Genomic DNA, 21,438 nt, shown 5'->3' with positions numbered 1-21,438 from the left:
CGCTCGGCGCATGGAGGATGGCGCCCGGAGCCGCCTCGTGTCTTCTCCTCGCCCTCGTCTGCCTCCCGCCCGCCGCCAAGGCCCAGACGAAGATACCGCTGGAGACGTAAGCGCTCGCCCCCTCCGCGGCCTCCTCGGTCCCCTTGCGGCCTCCTCCTCCCTGGCACCCGGCACCCCCTGCCCTCAGCCTCCCGGGGCTGGTCTGCAGCCTGCAAGGGACAACGCGGTGCCTAGCGCTGGTGGGGACGTGGCCGCATCAAGTGCCAGGGGCCCCAGGTGAAGACACGTCTCTCGGGCACGTCCCAGGTCTGGATGGTGCAGCGCCAGCTCTCCTGCTCTCCTTACTCTATGTGCGCGGCCGTTGGGCACAGGCAGTGGCCAACAGATAGGAAATGTTGATGCCCCTTTTGCACATGTGCTCTTTGGGTGTCTGCAAGGCGCCAGGGTGCCCCGTAGCTCTGCACATGCTGGGATGTGCGAGTGGCTGCTCCATCACAGTCGCCGCTGGAAAGTTGCTGCTGCTGCAACATGGGCATCAAGCCCCAGCCCACAGCCCCCCAGGAAGCTAACGGGTCTCAACAAACTGAGTTTATAAAAGCCTCGCCTCATTAAGCTGATTTAGACAAATTAAATCCTTTAAGGATTAAAAACCTGTCAGCAATGCTGTTGGCAAAAGTTGTGGGGCAGTTTTTCTGAAGGAGAAGGGCTGGGACAGGTCCGTCCATGTAGGACAGCAGGGTTAGCTTGGACAGGAGACACGGTGTCTTTGAGTTTCAGAAAGAGGTATGTGGACTACACCACCCAAGGTGAGCCAAAGTCCTTCCCTGAGACTAAAAAAGCATTTTGTATTCAAAAAGTGCCAACAAGACCCTTGCACATTTGCTCGCTAATGAGGCACACCTGATGCACCCCAGCCTGACTCCTTGCTGCTCTCAAGGGTTTTATGGAGGGGATCGCAGGAAACTGCCACTGGCCTCACCGCCTGCTGTGCTGCCAAATCCCGGCTGAGCTCAGGGCTTCTGATTTGAACTTCGTAAGAAGGATGCACAGGTTATAGGGCAGTCTGTAGCCTTCCCCACACCTCTGCCTTTCTGTGAAATCGTCTTTGCTGCCGTGGCGGCTGCCTCTGATTTACAGCAATCTGCATTTCCTTAAGTGCTTCTGTCAGTAAGTACTGCGCGTTGGGAAACAAGACTTTAAAAGTCCATCTGAGAACTTTGCAGCAAAAGAAGCAGTTCCCTGCAATAGCAAAAGCTATGCAAAAGAAGCATATTTCCCTCTTGCTTTCATTTCCCTATAGAATAAAGTTCAACCTTTAATAATTTCAAACTGTGTACAGTAAAAAGCAGCTTTCTGTGCCCAGAGTAAACACTGAATATTTCTACCTTTTGGCCTTAAAATCTGTGGCATTAAGAAGACAGCCTGTCCTCTCTGTTGTTTTTGCCACTGCAGACGAGTGCAGGGATTACAGGCAGGCAATCACTGCTCAAATCCTTTTCTGATGTGTTTGGTTATAATGTGGTAGCACTTTACTACAGAGGAAACAGTTATGTCACTTCACAGAATTTGGAATTTATTCATGCACAAGAAAAAAAGGGAAAGAAAAAAAAACACAATGGAAAAAGATCTTCTTTCCCCTGGTACCAAAAACAGTCCAACAATTGAAGTAGTCCCTGGTGTTTCAAAACCACTCCTGAATTTGACTGAAGCAAAAAAAAAAAAAAAAGCCTCTTTGAAATAAATTTCAGCAAAGGAATGCATTCGCTAGGGGACAAAAGGGAGTAGGAAACGGTCCTCCTCTATAGATTACCCAAGGACATTCTGGGGACACAAAACTAGAAGCTTTTAAACACCAGCTGGATTCAATCACAGTTAAGTGACACAAAGCTAAGCAGGCCTGCACTGCTCCCTGTGTCATGCCTGGCTTTGTGGCAGCGTGCTCAGTTCTTTACCAGCTTATTCAAATCTTTGCAAAACACACTCAGCTTTAACTCCTGTGGTGCAAAGATCTAGTCAGTCCATTATTATTTCTGAGCTCAGCACAGAAACCACCTCCTCTTTTCTCCTGACCACTGCTCTGCTTGCAAACTGGTCACAGCACAGGCAGCTGCAAAACTGGTGTGGATTTGGGGCTGGCTGCTCAGCCTCTGCTTGGGGGGGCTACTCGAAACAGCAGGAGATGCTGGTGGGAGAGGTGCAGACCAACCTGGGGTGGCCTCTTTCAGCTGCCTCTGTCGTGCCTGTACATCTGCTCCTGAGGTCTGCGAGCAAGCAGCCTTGGATGAAATCTCTCTGCAGCGTGACGAGGTTCAGACTGACCTTTTCCCTCGTTGTTTCTGAAAAGATGAAGAAGCCCATTTAAATTCAGCAGGCTGGCTGCCCTTAACCTTCCAGGACTCTAAGGCCATTCCCTTCCATGGCAAATAATTGCCTTTTGTACATGTAAATGCCAGTATGCCTGCCTCTTCACTTGCCTTCTTCTCATCTCCATGAAACACGTTTTTGTACTATACATTTTTAATTATCTGCTTTTCAGCCCCACCAGGCTGAAAAAGGTCCCTGTGACCTTTGTGCCCTCTTCCATTTCCCCTAATTTTGCAGTCACCACTATAAAACCGCCCATCCCTAACCCTCTCCTTGTGCTTCCTTCTTCCTCTGGTCCTTTTCTCTGCCTTTGCCTCTGCCAGCGCTTGTGCTTTTGCAGCCTGCCACTTTGCAGAGCTGCTTCGAGGACTTCTGCAGAAATATCAGCCCCAGAACCAGGGTGGGAGCCAAGAAGCAGCCATGAGGGTCCTGCAATGGGGAACTTACTTACACAAATCCTAACTGTTTTTCTCTCCCTCAAGTTCTTCTGTTACTGGAGGTTTCAAGGCTCACATATTTACTCTTCTTTTGCCATAACCTCAAAGGCTAAAAAATTAACTTCTCTTTTCCTGTTTTTATGAAAGCCAGGAGTGCTGAGTGGTCGCGTAGCACCAGGACTTAAGGATTTCAGAAGCAAGTAGTTCTGTAAGCAGCAGAGATGCTTTCAATAAAATTGCATCTTGTGGTTGGCTTCTGTAGTGACTGATGATTGCTAAGCTCATATTGCAACCCCTTTTCCCTCAATAACAGCATCTTTCTGCTGAATCTGCTCATCTACCCACACTTGTTGGAACTTAATATCACTGACTCTTTTACCCTGCTGGACAGAAAAATTATTAGGGCTGGGAGGACAGTCACATGCAGAGCCACAAACACAACACAAAACTGAAAAACCTCATTCCTTTCAGCAAAGAGGGTAAAAACAAGTATTTCTGCTAGAATTACTACGCCAAGCCTCATTTTAAGTTTTTGCTTTCTATAGCAAAAGGGGAGGAGACATGAAGAACATTAGTCAATATCAGCACAAAACATCTTACATGTAAGAGTTATAAACTAACATCAATACATTCTAGATGGGCATCAAGTTAAATGTCAGCTTATAAACTCTTAGACCTTGTGTCTCAGGGAATAAGTTGGCAACTACAAGAATGAGGAAAAAGTTTCATTAGGTCTCATACTTCTTTTGTTTTCCTCTTTTTTTTTCCCTCTCTATTCTAGGCTTTTCTATTCTAGTGTTATTCCTCTATTCTAGTGTTATTCCTCTATTCTAGTGCTATTCCTCTATTCTATTCTAGTGTTAAAATAACTGATATGGGACAGTAAAATGTTGAAAATAGCTATGTTTAAATTTTTATGTTTAAATGAAACAAAGAAATAAAAGCTCTAGCAATCAAAACAGGATATAGAACACAACCCCCTCTCCACTAAAATAAATACATTAAAAATAAAAATAAAGTTGAGTTCTTCTTGCTGATTTCACTTGGTACCAGATCACACACAGTAGTTAGAAGTGCATACCTCATTGCCAATTAAGGAGTGATTATAAAGGGACCTACTGTAGTTACCCCCTTTTTGGAGTTAGTGGAGATAGGTGTGGTAGAGAGCAGGAGTCTTAAGTGTGGTCTAAATCAGCCCCTATTGCTGCTGCTCTGCCCCTGTTTGCAATAAAGGAAACTAAACACATAAACTTTTCTAGACTAAAATTAGTTGTGCTTCTTCCACCATCACTGCACAGGCTTAACTCTAGAGCTCATCTTAACAGTAGCTGTGTTATTCTGCCCCAGAAATGGTGCAGTGCAGTGGATAGTTAGGCCCTGAGGTTAGTCTGCTTTGAGCTGGGAGAAATGTACTGGAAATGATCGGTAAGACTCTCTATCTTGTAAATAGATAGCATATCCCAATAAGTGCAGAAGAACATTTATTCCCTTAAATACATCTCTCCTAAGTGAATCCTCATTAAAGGAGCTGTGCGTAGGTGGAGCTGCCTAAAGTGAATTATGCAGGCAATTTCTGATGAAGCTTTCTGCCAGTTACAACAACCATCTATTCTGATTTGAATGGCTTGGAGTTCGGGCTGCTCTTCAACATCCTTGTGTTCTCCATGCACTACTGCTATCATCAGTTACTTACAGGACAGCATAAATAAGAATAGTGTTTTACAATGATGAGATCTACACAGGCATTATCAAGCTGAGAGCATCATCTTCATCCAGCTTGTTAGCCTCTGTCCTGTATGACTCGAGGAACTGGAATGAAGAGGTGGATCTTGACAACTCTTGTAGGGCTGAGAATTATTTCTCTTCAACAGTCTTAAAATAAGGTGTCTAGACCATCATCCTAGGCTCTTTCTACAATCAGCAAAGGTATCTCCAGATATCTATTTGTTTCATTCTACTAATGGCTCAGGAAATCATGATAAAATGTAAGACCAAACACACAACTTTCTCACTTCTAAAGTTAGGTGAGGAAAACTATACCCTCCAATTGAACAAGTGACGGCCGAGACTGTCAAAACTCACTGTTGCTGCCTGCTGACTATAGCCTGGGGAGAATGTCCCAAACCACTTCCTACCTTGCTAGTTGTTTCACTGGCAGTTTGGGGAGAAAGGATTATTGTTGTCACGTAGTGGTTGAGAAGAAATATGGAGGTTTTCATACACAGGAAGACTGGTTTTCCCTGTTTGTTCCCTGGAATTAAGTCCTGCTGCCTTTGAGTTAAAGGTTATTACCTATTTATGCTGTTTTCTTTCTTTTTTCCTTTCAGGGTGAAATCTTGGGCAGATGCCTTTGGTGGGGAGCTGTACTCCATTGTGACCAAGTACTCAGGGTCTCTCCTATTACAGAAGGTAGGCAAAAGCTGCAAGGATTTCCTGGCCTTTGTATGTTCTTCCCACATAGCCTTCCAGACTTCCTTTTCTACAGAAGACTTGGGGTGGAAAAATGGCAAAACATATAGTTCTCTTTCAAAATCATGGGATTTCATGTCCATTGGAAGTGAGTGGGACCCCTCAACTATACCGAACTAAAGAAAATCTGATTTAACACTCCTCCTGCTCTTACTAGCCATGACCAAATGCCACCTAAATTACCCTTTATTAAAAAAAAAAATGAAATGCTTTTTAGCAGTACTCCTCACATTTCTCCCTGATCATTGCCCAAATCTCCCACACTGACTCTCTGCTGCTTCCTAACTGCACGTCCCTCCCTCTCCTTCTGTTCCTCATCTGTGCTTCATGACCCAGCCTTTCTGCCTCTTCTGTGGTCCTCCACCTGGTATTTCTGCTTATTTCTGCTGCCTCATTTATCTTTCCCCGGGCATTCATCACGCCACATTCCCCCTTTTTAAATCTTGCCTTTGAAGCCATCTTTTCTCCCTTCATCTTGGGCGGCATCTCTGGGATGGATGTCCTGGCAGGGCTGGAAGCTGCGGCCTTTGGATGCAGATCTTTGTCTCCCTTCCCTGCCTGGGGCACCCAGTTTGTTAAGTGAAAACTGAGCAGCACCAGCCTAAAGTCTCTGCCAGCATTAAAGGGTGCATCTCTAGGGGCTTAAACTGAATATTCCCGTTTGCAGCAGTAGAGAGTTTGCCTTATTACCTTTTTGATTCCTAAAATTGGAGATGAATAGCTGGTGTGGTTTTACTGTAAAATAGTAGTAATTATTAACTAGCTCTGACACAAGTAATGTACTCTGAATTGCTACTCTTTCACTCTGTATGGGCAAGAGCATCTGTATCTCACTGCCAGCAGGTCTGTATTAATCAACCTTTCCTAAGCACTGCCCAAGAGGTCTGATTTCTGCCAGGCATATCTGAGAGGATGTATATCCTTCTCAATCTCCTGTGGCCATGCACTTTATTTTATTTTTTTCTTCTTTATCTGATTCCTCTTTTCAGCATAAGCCATGCATTGTCTCTTAGGCTTTTTAGTTATCTGTTTTTTGTCCTCTCAATAGTAACAATAACCACGTCCTAGCACAGAAAGAGATGGTTTGACTTGCCTTGCTAGTGAGCTTTCTAATTCCCTGTTCCTAGCATGCTATGGAGGAAGGGGGAGGCTCCTGTGGCATTGCCTTTGCTAGATTTGGCAGAGAAACCCCTTCAATATTTATTGCAAAGGCCTATACTGCTTATTAGTCATTTATAGGGGGAACGTGCCACTACACAGTAAAACGTTGTCAGTACTGACCTAGGTACATCATGGCCTAGTTGTGAAGCAACTGTGTTGTGTGATAACATATCAGGCAAAAATTTGGCCTTTAGCAATTTTGACAATGCTTCTGCATTGTCTGTTCCTCCATGAAGACCACAGAGTGTCAGAGGCAAAGGAACCTGGGACCTGAGGTCCAGTGGGCAGGAGATGGGGTTTGTTTGATACACATATGTGTGTGATAGAGTATAAGTATTAACTGTCTCACAAAAACTCTGAGCTTTTCTAGAATTTCGTAAGGGTGCCACCCTTTCGTGTGAGGAAATACTGCTGACACCTTCTGACTGCTTCAGCACAGCCAGCCTGTGCTGCTCCTGCAGCTATTCCTACTAACAGATTAAAGGAGCTCACATTCCTTAAAGCTCAAATGTTAATGGGAATAAGGAGAAAAGGACTTAGCTTGAGAATACTAGCTAGAAAATACTTGCCTAGAAAGGCAACAGCAGAAGCCAGGACAACCGTGGCACTGAGGTGGGTGTCAAGATAGCTGTGGTGGTTTTGCTCTCTGCAGACATTGCACCCAGCCGTTTCACCTCCTTCTGTCCACACTGTATTTTGTCTGCTTGAATCTTAATCCTTTTGGAGAAGGGAGTACATGGGTCATCTAAATTATACTTATAGTACCACTAAGAATAACAGTTGTGACATCCAAATCTTCGAAAAAAGTTCACAACTGCCAGGGCTTTTGTTATAATTCATTGGAAAAAGGAAACATGATTTCTGACCAAAAAGAAGCCTGACTCTAATCAAATCCAAGATAGGATTCGTGCTGAGGTAATTCAAGGGAGATTTATATTTCCCTGCTGACCTGACAGACCCTTAGCCCCGAAGCAGTCACACTCTGCTGCAGCTCATGTCCTCACAATTTCCCTGATGGAAGGGGAAAGTATCCACTTTGGTCTTGCACACAATGGAGCTGGATGTAGCACAGAGGGGTTGTGCTTTCTGCAGTCTCTGGACACCGTTGAGTGAGATGCAGCATCACCATGACTCAGAGGAAATGTCCTTCAGTGAGTCACTGTCACCACTTCCAGCAGAAAAGATAGATAGCCTTGAACCATCAAGCTCTCTTTATGCTCTCCAGGAAGGAGTCATCTCCTAAATGCTTGTCTTCCCCAGCCCTGACTTACTGAAGGTGGTCAGACTTAAGCAGTTTAAACAAATCCAGCTTGCCTTCTACCCTTCAAATCTCCCTCCTTAAACCCTTTCAGTTCTCCCTGTTTTCTGGTAACTGGGGAAACAAGGGGAGAACAACTGTCACCCATTTCTTCAGTCCATTCCTCAGCCTCCATTTCCTTGGCAAGCACTGAGTCAAACACCTTCTCTCAAGTAAGCTCCTTACACCAGGAACTGTCTTGGAGGTCTGTCTGATTCCCATCCCTTGGAGCACTGTAGACAAATCCCTTACAAAAGGGCTACTTTTCCATGACCCTTAAGATGTCTCTTAATAGACCCCAAATGGCTCTTTGTAGATCAGCACACTGGCACACACATGGCAACTGAGTCAAGCAACTTGCACTAAAATCTACAGACCCACAAATCTGTGCTCTCTATTTGCTTTTTAAATTTGAGGCCATTGCCCCTTTTTCATATGATTTATTTCTTTGTGTGCTAGTTTGGGCAGCACAAAGGTAGGGAGTGCAATGGAGAGGCTCATACTTGTATTCTTCCCTCAGTGTTTGTTTGCTGAAGTCAGTGGTTGCACCGTCCTTCAGAAAATCCAACCTGAGTACATTTCACATTTGACCTCATGTTCTCCATTTGCTTAGCAAGTATGAAGTAACTAAGTTATTGCTGCTTTGACAGTCATAATTTTTCAGTTACCTGAGTGCTGTGTGCCGGTAAACCTTCTATTTTAATAATTTTTAATATAAAATTGCTTTGGTGATTTGGGGGTTTTTTTGGCATTTTTTTTATCCCTCTCCCCCTACAAAGAAGCAAAATAGCATGTTGTGAACTCAAATGCTGAGTTTCCTCCTGAGCTGTACTTCCCCTAGAGACCCAGTGAACCAGTAGACATCTCTTGAATCTAGAAAGGCAAGTCCTCCCCTAGACTGGAGAGCGTTGAGGTGGCCCTGAGTCCCCAGGCAGTTGGAATAGCATCAAATCAAACTTCAGAGATGTAGCGTAAGAGCTGTTTTGCATTGGTGGCTGAAGCATTCATTGTAGTCTACTGAATATTATGAAGCCAGGTGTCTCGCTCACCAATTTGGCTTGGTAGCCTAGGTCAGCGATGATGGGTTTGTACTAAAATGCTAGAAGTGGTCTAGGTCTGCTGCGGGTAAAATGGCTGGAGCAAAGGGACTAGGGGAAAGACTGAGCAGAAGGGTGGTGATATTCCACAGAGCTGTTCACCAGAAGTTGGTAGCCTGTGGCTTATTTGGTTTGTTTGCTGTAGCCCTCTTGCTGTTGTCTTCTAGGCAGCTACCTGGGATCTGGGGCCATGGGCTGCAGCCAGACTCCGAAGGCCTCATGGTGCTTCAGGGCTTCTCAGGGTTTTCCTGCAAGTGAAAGAAAAGAAAAAAAAAAGGAGGGGTGTGTAGGAATTAGAAAAAAAAAACAAAGAAACCACCAGTTGGCTTCAGTGATTTTATTTTTACTCTACTAAGTTAATGCATGATACATGTTTCAAAATTCCTACTTTCTTTTGTAACTGAGGTCCTAATCGCTTACAGTGGTGGATAGGACTGAGAAAGGACAGCGAAGTTTGGCTCCAGCTATGTAATTATTAGAAAGTGCTACAAATAATTACACAGCAAAGAACAGGCAAATCACCAGAGTCAAGACATTTTCTGGGTGAGGATGGGATGAGTATTTTTCACACTCTTAACATAGTTTCATCAGCAGTGAGTAATGCCGCACTGTATGTGCCTTCAGTGGGCTACCTTTCATGGAGGTGAGAACAAGAAAATGTGTTTGGTGACATATCCATCTCTCAGGTCACAGATAAAATACGGGATACTGAATTTTGGATCTTCTGCTTTTAAATCGCCACCCCTTTCTCTGTTGGAGGAGAATTTAATGAATTGTTCCTACTATGTAAGGAAGAAAAATATCTGATGAATGTGAAAAGACTTCTGAGTTTGCAAATTCACAAGCAGCCCATGCAGGTTTAGTCTCTTCTCAGTACTGGATTATATTGGCCTATATGTGATTCCCATGGATTCTAGCCAGCTAAAATTTTTCAGCAAGTTATTTTGTGGTGTTTTCCCCGTTCTGACTAGTTCCCAGAGGTGCGATGCAAGTGTGACATTAGCAGACTGCTCATGATTGCTCGTGATTGCTTTTACTCCATTAGCCTGTACTTGTCAATATGTCAAATGCACATTGAAAAAAAAAAAAAAAACAATAACTGAGAAGAGCCCTATTTTTAATTCAAGACAGGACCCGAGGTAACCGGCGGTAGGCCGCTTTGTGAAGAGCGTGCTTGCTGGTGCAGAGTCCCAGCCCCCAGGCGCTTTCCCCGGAGGGATTACCCTCCTCCCACCAAGGCGGCCCTGATTGAAGTGTAGCGCGGCAGCGATCGCGTCTCTCCCCGCGACACCTCGACACGGAGCTAAGCGGGGCAGGCGGCCTCGTCACGGGCCAGGCCCGCTCTGCGGGGCTGCCTCGTGTCCCGTGGGGCGGCCTGGCGGCGCCGCCTCAGCGCTCAGCCCTCCCCGGTGCGTGCAGCCCCGCCGCGCGTGCGGCTGCGGCTCGGGGGATGCGAGGCCCGGCCGTACTAATCCAGCCAAAGCCTCGCTGTTAATCGCGCGGCGCGGAGGGAGCCGCCTCCCCGCCACGGCTGCTGCAGGCCGCGTGCGGCTGCTGGTTCTGCCTGAGCTCGGGCATTCCCACCTCTGCTCCTGCGCAGCCCCCTTCCCTGGCCGTCAATGAGCGCCTTGAGCCAAAGGAGCTTCATGTGTCACCCCAAGACACACAAACTGCCTCCTGCTTTCTTCCCATTCAGAGGTGTCCGGAAAGTCCCTGTGGTCCCCTCAGCTTTTTCACCTCTTCTTTGTACCAGAGGAGAAGCACAGCTCTGGCTGAGGTTGCTGTGGGGCTGGTACAATACGAAGGGAATGTGACAAGACTTGTGGGATGGAATAACTTTCCTGCGCTGGGATGGAGGGGATGTGTATGTGCTGCACAGAGGAATGGGGATGAGCAACCAGGGAAATCTTATCACTTGCCTTTGCACTTCCAGGGAACGCTCTTTGTCACGGAGATGAGGCTTTCTCTTTTCTGAAATAGGTTAATTGTGTTGCTTCCTTTTGCAGATTTGTTTTGGCTTTTTTTGTTTTGTTTTGTTTTTGTTTTCCCTTTCTTTCTGCCTATCTCAATCTGTTTGGGGTTTTCTTTGAGAAGAAATAAAGGCTGTTGCATCCAATCTAAGAAGGTCAGGCTGAGGGAGGCAGAGCACCTACCTTGGGAGTACTCTCAGGCTTTAAATGTTAGGCATTATATGAAGCAGTCAGAAACAGATTATATTGAAAAAGTCAGAAAAAAAATGGCTACCCCTACAGTTATAGAGCCCCTCCTCATTGCCACATCTCTTCCATGCTTGCAATTCCTAGTTGTTGGGAATCACCTCTGCACCATTCCTGGCCAAAATGTGCTCATGTGTGCTAAATAAATATCACAGTTCTTGTCTTCCTGGCTTTTCCTTGGCAATTTCTTGCCTAAGGCACTGAGCAGCCCACTGACCCATCTTGCTGGAGAGCTGTCCAGATAGGCTAGGACAGTGCCGTGAGAGGAAAGGATGCTCTCCAGCGTGACCCTCCCACCAGTGCCCCAGGACGGCAATGACATGGAGGGCAATGTAAAGACAGCACGCAGCCCCTTCAGCCCTGTGTAAATCTGTCCCTGTGGCTGTGACAGTTTCAGGTCTGTGATGCATGTAATGCTACTGATGATGTAAGTACAACATGCTTAGATTTTAAAAAGCTGGCCTTCCTTTTCCCCCCTGATTTTCAGGAACCAATGTTATGGCCAATTATCTGCATGTGCTCTAATTATGGGGTGAAAAGGGAGGCAGTGCAAAGAGGAAGGAATAAATTGGGCCAGTCCTCTCAACGCATCTCTCTCCACCAAAGAGAACAGCAAAATTAGGTTGATCCCTTTCCTTCTGTGCCTGCTGCTCAGCAAGATTTTCTCCTTTCCCTCGGGTAGAAATACAAAGATGTGGAGCCAACTTTGAAGATTAAAGAGGTGGACGGCTTGGAGCTGGTGAAGAAGTTCTCAGAGCAGATGGAGAGCATGCTCCGCAGGAAGGTCGAAGCTGTTGAGGTAGGACCATGGGGCTGGAGGAAGCACGGGCCCTCCTGCTGGCCCCGCAACAGCAGGTGCTGCCCCATCCTGGGCCTGTGGTGTGTGGGTGTAGAGGTTGCCCGGGGCTTCCTCACCCCTGAACACCTTCTGCTGCAGCTGGCGCCTTCTGAGGTTTAAGTAGACGCTGGTGGGAGGCTGTGGGCGTGCAGACAAGGGAATACTGGTTTCTCTCTTAGCCCAGAGTAAGAAATAAGGAAGAAGGAAAAAAAAAGTCTAGAAATAAATATGAGGGAATGAACGCTCTTTTGGGAGAAGGAGGCTTAGCTCTATAGATGTTTGAACAGAAGAAAAAAAAGCCTTGCACAAATGCAAATGGAATTCATCTGTGCGTAATATTCTCTGGCCACTGAAGACTACTAGCTCATTTCAGCTCTGTGTGGCTTGGGGGAAAATTCTTGCAGCCCTTGAACATGAGCAGCAAGTAACACACTTGGATTTCCAGTTGTGTGCATGGGCAAAGTTGGAGGAGACAACAAATATTCTTTAACTGTTGCTGTATTGAAGATGAGAGCAGGTAATTGTTAGAGCCCCCTCTTCTTGCATTCAAGGATCTAATGTACTCCTTTATATTTAGAAGTCTATTTCTGTAGTCACAGAGCTCTGACAGCTTAAAGCATTTAATGCATAAAAATGATCCAGAAACACATCATTTGAATCTCAAAGCTAAATTTGGGCATGTTTAGACTGAGGGCTTTGGCCCATAACATTAAATTCATAACCAGACTTTCACAGTGTTTGGATTGCCTTATTCTTTGTGAAGCACCAAAAAAGTAGTTTTGCTGAGACTGCCACTAATTGTGGAACTCTGAAAACTTGTACATGTTTGGCTGGATTCCTTCCTGGTCTGTATGAAGTGAGAAATAGTGCCCTGAAGCATGAGACTGGAGAATACCAGTGATTATTTTGGCTTCCAAAAATGGCAAAAGTGTATAAACGGCCATAGCATCACTGAGCCCTGTAAGAAATCAAACTGTGGTCTTTTGTCTCAGTAACAATAGCAGATTGATACTCCCATCAGGCCTGTTCCTTTGACAAGGTATTGACATCAGACTTGCTCTGAAATGCCTTTCCCATGGATTTTTGGAAACTCCCCTGGAAAATGAAATTAAATCCCTGCCTGTTTTTTGTCTAAATGTGTCATGTATCTGCATGTGTGTGTCCTGTGATGACTATGATTGCTCAGGAGGTTACTAGGAACTCTGGAGTTATAGACAGGAATATGTTCAGAAAGAAATCACTGTGTATGTCTTCCAGGTTATAACACTGGAGTACAGAATGACAGGCCAGCAGGAAAAGGGGGAATCAGGAAAGTTTATAGCCCCTACAGCTTTGTTCTGTGTGGATGGAGGTGGTCCTTGTCCTCCAAGTGTGGTTAGGAAATAACTGATGCTGCCGCAAAAACTTCTTGTGTGCTTCCCACAGCAGCCCTCATCTTTCTTTGTGTTTACATTAGAGGTTGGTGGAGGCAGCAGAAGATGCAGATCTGAACCATGAGTACAATTCCTCACTAGAGGTAAGTAAGGATGAAGGGAGACATTCTTCCTTTCTTCCTTTCTTCCTTTCTTCCTTTCTTCCTTTCTTCCTTTCTTCCTTTCTTCCTTCCTTCCTTTCTTCCTTCCTTCCTTTCTTTCCTTTCTTTCCTTTCTTTCCTTTCTTTCCTTTCTTTCCTTTCTTCTTCTTCTGCTCTTTCTTTCACTCTTGATGAGCTCCTGTTGCTTGGAGCAGCACAGCAAAGGGGCTATCCTGGTTGCGTTTGCATTAAGAGTTACTACAGTAGATATAGCTACAGAAACAGGACAAGTAAGCTCAAAATCAGTGCACGCTGTAACAAAGCTCAGGAGCCAGACACAGGAAGATACTTCACCTTTCTAGCTAATCACTTAAATATCTCCGAGCTGTGGAACCATGGCAATCTTTCACCGTGTCCCGTTTGCTCTTCAGGGTCTTCCAGTCTGAGTACTGATGTCAGTTGTGACGTTGCTTCATCACATGTGGGCACCTGGCGGTGAGAAATTGGACAGAAACCAATCATTTGGTTAGCTCGTCACTTTTCAGTTGATAATGGCTCTGATTTGCTGATCATATTGACCTGATTTGAAGGCCAAATTCTCCAGATGTCCCCTTTTTATATTTTTTTCTGACAGTACTGATAATAATCTGTCTTATTCTTTCTCCTGCTGTCTTTCTCTTTTCCATTGTCTTCATCAACAGTTTGATTACTACAACTCTGTCCTGATTAATGAGAAGGATGAGAATGATAATTATGTGGAACTCGGAGATGAATTTATTTTGGAGCCAAACGAGCATTTCAATAATCTACTGGTGAACACAACATACAGTGATATCCAGCTCCCCACTAATGTCTACAACAAAGGTAATGGACTCCATTGGACTCTACTTTCTCACTACCAATCGGCTGCTGTAGAAGCTAACAAGGAGTAATAACACTGAAGGATGATGGGACAAGAGAGAAAAAGACAACTGACAGAAAATTGTGTTAGTGTGTTGGGTGACAGGCAGCTGAACATGAGGCAGCAGTGGGCCCTGGTGGCCAAGAAGGCCAACGGCCTCCTGGCTTGTATGAGCAACAGTGTAGCCAGCAGGACCAGGGAAGTGATTGTCCTCCTGTACTCGGCACTGGTGAGGCTGCACCTCCAATACTGTGTTCAGTTTTGGGCCCCTCACTACAAGAAGGACATTGAGACACTCGAGTGTGTCCAAAGGAGGACAAGGAAGCTGGTGAAGGGGCTGGAGCACAGACTGAGACAGCTGAGGGAGGTAGGGTTATTTAGTCTGGAGAAAAGGAGGCTCAGGGGAGACCTTATCGCTTTCTACAACTACCTGACAGGAGGTTGCAGTGAGGTGGGAGTTGATCTCTTCTCCGGAATAACTATGGATAGGCCTCAAGAGGAAATGGCCTCAAGTAGCACCAGGAGAGGTTCAGGTTAGACAATAGGAAGAATTTCAACATGGAAAGAGTGGTGAAGAATTGGAACGGGCTGTCCAGGGAAGCGGTGGAGTCACCGTCCCTGGCAGTGTTCAAGAAACGTGTAGATGAGGCACTTAGGGACATGGTTTAGCAGGCAGGGTGTTGAGAGGTTTATGTTTGGACTCGATGATTTTAAAGGTCTTTCTCAACCATAATGATTCTATGAAAACAAAGCTGTCCCCCTTGCACGTTCACACAGCTGCAGTCTGCACACAAGAACCTGGCCCATCTTGGGCAGGCCTCCACAGTCTCACCTGGAAGCTGAGGCACCTGGTGACAATTGCCCTTAGGTTGTTGCTATTTCCTATCAACATTTGAAGCTGCCTGAACTGGCTTTTTGATAGCCTGTCAATCAGTTGTTCTCCTTGCAAACATTTGGGGGAAAAAAAAAAAAAAGCTCCATTACTTCTCTCGTAGACTGAGCCCATTTTCAAGCTTCAGGACCAGGCAGGGCAGGCATTGACAATTGTGCTCACAGCTGCTACATTATTTAGAGGGACAATAGAGGGGCTTTTTTTCTCTCACTATTTTAAATTATTTACATCTGGTCTGACAGCCTCAGACAGTAAATTTTTGTGCACAAAGATCCATGTGACTCCAGGACTTTTCATATGGAGGTGTCCCACCCTGGTCAAGAACAGCCTAACTTAGGATTCAAAACCACAGGAGTGCAGAGAGTTGGAGCAGCCATCTGTCTTCTCAGCAACCCTCCTTCGGCCCTTCATCTGATGCAGCTCTGACCCCTGTGATGTCTGTGGGGCCTTGGATGGTTTGGTTGAATTGATGAGTGCTAATACTATTCAACTTAGTTTTGCTGCTGGATTTAGGAGTAGTGTACCACTGAGCTGACAGTAAATCTGTAGATTGTCAGTTTTACCAGCAGCAGAGCTGGCTGCAGGTGAACATAGCGTGGGCTGGTGGCTCCTGCGGCGCATGTAGGTGGCCAAAGGGCTGCTGCAAGAGGCAGTCGTTGTCCTTGCCCGCTCCTGGAGGGAGAGGCACTGCCCAGCCAGCTGTCCTCCTGTCTGTACAATGCCTGGGAATAGTCACTCCCTCCCTGGCAAATGCCAGCAGGAGACCAGGGCTCGTTCTCTGCTGCTCTTCTGGCTCCCCTTCCTGTGTGAATTACTTTGGCTTCATCACTGGGGAGCTGCAATTCAATTTTGTCCCTATCTTTCATAAAGTGACTGAACGGGAAGTGGTGGGTCGCAGCCCCATCCTGTTCAACAATAATGCGGTTAATCCTATGATTAACCACTTTCCTATAATTCCCTTATCCCACTCCTGCTGCTCCATTTGATCTCCTGAGGCACTGAGTCAACATCAGATACTACCTATACGTGGCCTCCTATGAGTTCATGCAATCTTGGAGCTTTATATTAATTCTGACAAGTTCAGGGGCAAGTGAGAACAGCTCAGGCTTTGTGTAAGAAATGGAAAGAAAGGGAAGGCAAGGGAAGAGCAGAATCAAAGAAACATGAGGGGGAACGGGAAAAAGATGCCATGCAAATCACAGGGCTCCTCCGTCTTGGGGAATTAAGACATACTGCAATGTGTCCTGTAGAGATTTGGGAACTGCCATAAATTTTAAAACTCTTTGTAGGAAACCTTAGTGGTGTGTCAAGGCCATAGGTGTCATTTTGAGGCAAGTGATCCTAGTAAGGGAGCCTGGATTTCTGCAGAGCACAAGCATGAGTTTTTCCAGGGCTCTTTGTCCCCAGCTTCCTTTTCTATCTGGGTTGGGAGGCTTCCTCCTCTTTTTTGCACACTTCCCTCCCCTCCGCCCATTTCCATTTCCATTTCCTGTTTTTTTTTTTTTTTTTTTTTTTTTTTTCCATGCAGACCCTGATATTCTGAATGGAGTTTACATGTCAGAAGCCTTGAATCCTATTTTTGTGGATAATTTTGAAAGGGACCCCACACTGACCTGGCAGTACTTTGGCAGCTCCACTGGGTTCTTCAGGCTTTATCCAGGTAAAAGAGAGAATATCTGTTCTGCTCTTCCAGCTCAAAGCGTGAGTGTTGCAGGAAGGGGAATGTGCTGCCCAAGAGCCCAGTCTGGGAAGCTTGGTCATGCACAGTGACCAAAAAGACTGCATGTTCCACCTCTGCCACTTAGGTAAAGGAAGAGCATCCATGGCAGACACAACCTGCCTTATTTTTTATGTGGACTAACCTCCCAGCGATGTTGCATTTATATCCCAGAGGAGCCTGCTGCTGATTCTGCTTCCGTGTGCTTCAGGCAGATTGCCCTCTAAGAAAGTCCACGAAACACCATGATGGGGTCTTCACACCCCTCAGACTGGATTTGGAAGTCATGCAGCAGCTCCCAGTCTCATTCTCCGGTGATTTTTAGCTACAGCTCCACAGGCTCTCTCTGTCTCCAAGACCATACGTGCCAGATGTGCTGAGCGACCTGACTTGCTGTGCCCTCCCCAGCTGTGAGCGGCATGTAAGGTCACGGAGCGAGAGGGAGGATCCATGCTTGGAGGAGCCCACAAGATCCTCTGCAGCTGTAACTTGGCCTTGTCTCCCCTCTGTCAGATGGCTCTTGTGGCCTTGTTGTGTGACCTGTCATGTGCCTTAGAGGAGGGAAGTAGAGATGACAGTGACAGAGCCTTCAGTAAAGAATCAGGGGCATGTCCCCATATCTGCTGCTTTTTTATGCTTATCCTTTGCATCTCCTTAAAGAGAAAATGCTGCTGAGAACTCCATCAGAAGGGCAAAAAGCTTGAAGTGTAACTGCTCCCCAAATCTGAATAGATTTTACAGGTGCCAGCCAATGCTGGATGTATTTTGAACAGAAATTTAATTATCAGTTTCCTGAGAACTGCCAAAGACCATGCAGCTCTGCTTCCATTTCTGCTGAACGGCAATTGCTACTGCTGGCCAGACTTGTATGTCCTTGCAGGGTCTCAGCAGTGAATAAGAAGTGCTGGTGCCTGGGGAGCAGGGAGAAGATGCCTCTTTCTGTGCTTTGATTGTTCCTTTTGCTGTTCCCTTCAGGAATAAAATGGTTACCAGATGAGAATGGAGTCATCTCCTTTGACTGCAGGAATCGTGGCTGGTAAGACTTTTGGAGGAACTTAGTCAACGCATTCTTAATGCCTTTTTTGCTCCCTCTTTTCCATCCTTTTCCCTAATCTGAACACCAGGTAGTAAAACAGCAGGGGAACAGACCTTGCCTGGTGACATCTTGGTGAAGTAGCTACTGCCCCGTGCTGCTGCTGGGAAAGCCGAGGGGTACGTGAACTAAGGCACTGCCAGGTTAGGGGGTCTGCCTTATCACCTGCAGTGCCACCTTTCTGTACAGGCATTAACATGTGCCAGAGGGAAATGACCACAAATGTTTCCTTCCTCTGTCCCATCCTCAGTACAGTTTTGCAACCAGAGAGTCCGGGCTATTCAGACTCTGGGAATGTGGGGCACTTATTCAATCTATTCAGCGTGTCTAAAGGACAGGTGAGCAATTGTCACTCTCGGCAGCATCTGGAATTATGTCCGTAAGCCCAGCACTTGTCAATGCAGCAAAAGAAACAGTCGTGCCAGTGGGGCAGCGAAGTAGGGCCCTGCCCCAAGCTTGCACCTTTCTGCATGGGGTACCACATCAGATCCCCAGCCCAGCGCTGCCAGATAGCTGCACTTGTGGTACATGTGATACTAGGGTTTGTGTTTTCCCTGCTTCAGTGCAGTGCTCTTCTTCTAAAGGTACATCCAAGCAGCTACTTCTCCCAAAGACATTGTAATTATTGTGGATGTCAGCGGGAGCATGAAGGGCCTGCGGATGACCATTGCCAAACACACCATCATCACTATTTTAGATACCCTGGGAGAAAATGACTTTGTCAACATCATTGCGGTAAGTGTGCCTCATTTCCAGTGCAGAGTTGTCTTTTGTCCCTTGTGTCCCCTTAGCAAACTACAGGCATTGCAGTGGTATAACTACAACCACAGGATTGGCTGGATGAGAGATTAAAATGAATATCCCCTAGAGGTCAGCTTCATGTGGTCGTAGGGTGGTTGCTCAGTCATCTCATTGCCTCTATCTAGGATGTCAGCTGCATCTTTTTGCTTAGGATGTGACTGCAACAGATAGCAAAGTGCTGTAAAGGGATACCTGAGCTGACGGGGACCCGGGTTAGTAAGCTGACATAGCAAAGCAGAACATGACACTGTGCTTTGGGTCAGAAGTGGTATAAACCCCAGCATAATGTTTCCAGGTCAGGAAATTACTGCCATATGCCATTTTGTGCACCAGTGAAGGCTGGAACACAGTGCAGGGCTGATTTGCAAAGCCATGTAGGGTGTTAGGTCAGGTAATGTAGGAGCTTCTCTCTCTCTTTATGACCATGACCAGTATGAGGGTGGGCTTGTTACTTGCAGAGGACCAGCAACACTGACAACAGCAAAATTTTGACATGATCCACATCAAGGCTGGGAGTGGGAGGATTGTGCCAGGTTAAAGGCAAATGGCAGCTTTCCTCATAATTTTCAAAGCAAATTCAAGCATCTCTCTCTCCTCAGGCCTTCCAACACAAGTTTGTATGGGCATGATCACCAAGATACAGTCTAGTTTTTGTTGAGAGCTTCTCATTGAATAAGATAGTTGGAAACTCCAGTAGTGACAGCTCTGTCTTTATATGGGTGCGTAGATGGAGGAGAACAGTGTTGGCAGAGAATGGAAAGGAAGTCATGAAGGACCTGGAAAGGTCTTCTGATCTTAAAAAATAAATAAATACAGAAAGATCATATAATATGTTTTTTTTGTTAGAGCTACAACGAAAACCTATTGACTCAGACACTATGTAGTCTGATCTAAACTCCTATTCATATACAGAGCCTTGCTAACCGTCTGTGGCTTTGTAGCCCACAGTAAAATACACTCATCTGGACCTTAGTGGAAGAGGTTTATCCTGGCATGTTTTGCATCCTGTCTAGCAGCACACATCACTGATTATCACAGTTAGCTGATATTGTCATCATTCAGCCATGTGACAGAGACATCAGAGCTTAAGCTAAAGTCATTTGCAAGGTTCAGCTGATGGCTGGAGACTCCAGAAATCAAAAGCATGTGCAAGTAGTGCTGGAATCAAGGTCAGAGGCACAAGCTAGTAGGGTATGCAGAGCTCTGGGATGTCTGAGTGGAAAAAAAAATAGTTATTGTACTTGTGGATGTGCCCAAAGAGAACTTAGCCAAAAAATCATAATTAAAAAACAGGATTAATCAATATTATAATTGCCCTGAATTCTATGTACAATTCTAAAGAGAAAAGGGATAAAGTAGCATAATACTCATTATTGTGCTTCTGAAAGTCCACTTAAGAATCCCGGTTTTGTGTTCCCCTACCCCTTTCCCCCATTTTAACCCCTTCCTTTTCATTTTGTCTTTGCAGTACAATGATTATGTTCATTTTATTGAGCCCTGTTTTAAGGGTATCCTGGTCCAAGCAGACAGAGATAACAGAGAGGTGAGTACCAGACTCCTATTGATACCAATAGGTTCGCTCTGTTAGTGGAATAAGAACACAGGCTTAGGATGCTATGGCATGAAAATCCAGGGATGAGAAACAACCATCTCCTAAAAGCACGTGGGTTTGCATTTCAGGAACAGGCTCCAATGCAGTGCTGTGTCCTGACTCCTCACTGTGCTTTTGCCTTTGCAAAGCTGCTGTAATACCAGGGCAGCTGCCAACAACCAGTTTCCTGAGGCCCCAGTACACACTGCACCACTTCTGCTGGAGCACAGGTGAACCTGCCATGGAAAAAAACACAAGCAGAAGGCAAAGGTTCTCTGCAACCCCATGTTCTCAGCCCTCAGAAAGGAGGAAAATCAGCCCTTTTCCAGTGAAGGCGTGCTCAGCCTGGCCTGACCCACTGCCAGGGTACCTTCCCAGCGGGCTTTCTGTGACTTGGGCTTTTGCTGCTCTGATCCAGGAGTGTTCAGCAGCTGCAGCCCTGAGGTGGTCTGTCTGTGTCTGACTGCTCCACCACCCTCTGGCTTCACTCATATTTTTAGCTCTTTTTTTTTTTTCCTCCTTTCCCTCTGTGAATTAATATGATGAAGTAGTACATCCTCACATGGCCCATTCCACGTGTTCAACAACTAGCTTTCTCTCCAAGTTTCTTTCCTAGTTCAGCTCCAGAGGGTGATGCCTCAACAGAGTTTCTCAAGGGATCCTGCAGCCTTTTCTGGGGGAGAATGCTGTCCATCTTATGGGTTTCTCTCTGAGGGTTTTATTTACAACCAAATCAAGCCAAATGAAAATCTAACCAATTTCTAGGTTAGATTTTCTCCACAGAAGTGCCCTACCTGCCACCTGCAGGTTCATCACTGCAACTCATCACTACTTTTCTGTCTCTCTTCTTGCCAGCACTTTAAGCAGCTGGTAGACGAATTGCAGGCTAAAGGAGTGGGCGCTGTGAACAAAGCCCTGACAGAGTCCTTCAAAATCCTGAGGGAGGTAAGAGAAACGTGCAAGGTGCGCCTGCCCTGGGCCCACCCCACCTTCCCCTCCACTTCCAACAAGCAGCACAACACTGTGGGGAGAAGTGATGTGAGCCCATCTC

The 21,438-nt window shown here is 46.0% G+C and overlaps 1 protein-coding gene across 1 annotated transcript in view; it reads left to right on the top strand.

The window, feature by feature from the left end:
- CACNA2D4 (calcium voltage-gated channel auxiliary subunit alpha2delta 4) overlaps positions 1-21,438 on the top strand; it is a 119,868-nt gene continuing 98,430 nt past the window's right edge. Inside the window, exons 1-10 of the mRNA XM_088521660.1 lie at positions 1-106; positions 5,129-5,210; positions 11,724-11,840; positions 13,336-13,395; positions 14,094-14,256; positions 16,714-16,845; positions 17,878-17,938; positions 18,580-18,730; positions 20,265-20,339; positions 21,243-21,332. Of these exons, the coding sequence (XP_088377786.1) occupies positions 18-106; positions 5,129-5,210; positions 11,724-11,840; positions 13,336-13,395; positions 14,094-14,256; positions 16,714-16,845; positions 17,878-17,938; positions 18,580-18,730; positions 20,265-20,339; positions 21,243-21,332 (1,020 nt within the window). The 5' untranslated portion in view covers positions 1-17. The remainder of the gene's footprint in view (positions 107-5,128; positions 5,211-11,723; positions 11,841-13,335; positions 13,396-14,093; positions 14,257-16,713; positions 16,846-17,877; positions 17,939-18,579; positions 18,731-20,264; positions 20,340-21,242; positions 21,333-21,438) is intronic.

Source organism: Tinamus guttatus, unplaced genomic scaffold, assembly GCF_059628265.1.
Source record: "Tinamus guttatus ecotype Peru unplaced genomic scaffold, ASM5962826v1 Tinamus_guttatus_pri_ptg000125l, whole genome shotgun sequence".
In the NCBI taxonomy this organism is placed as follows: domain Eukaryota; kingdom Metazoa; phylum Chordata; class Aves; order Tinamiformes; family Tinamidae; genus Tinamus; species Tinamus guttatus.
The sequence above is the reverse complement of the archived record's forward strand: the minus strand, read 5'-3'. Positions and strand labels throughout refer to the sequence as shown.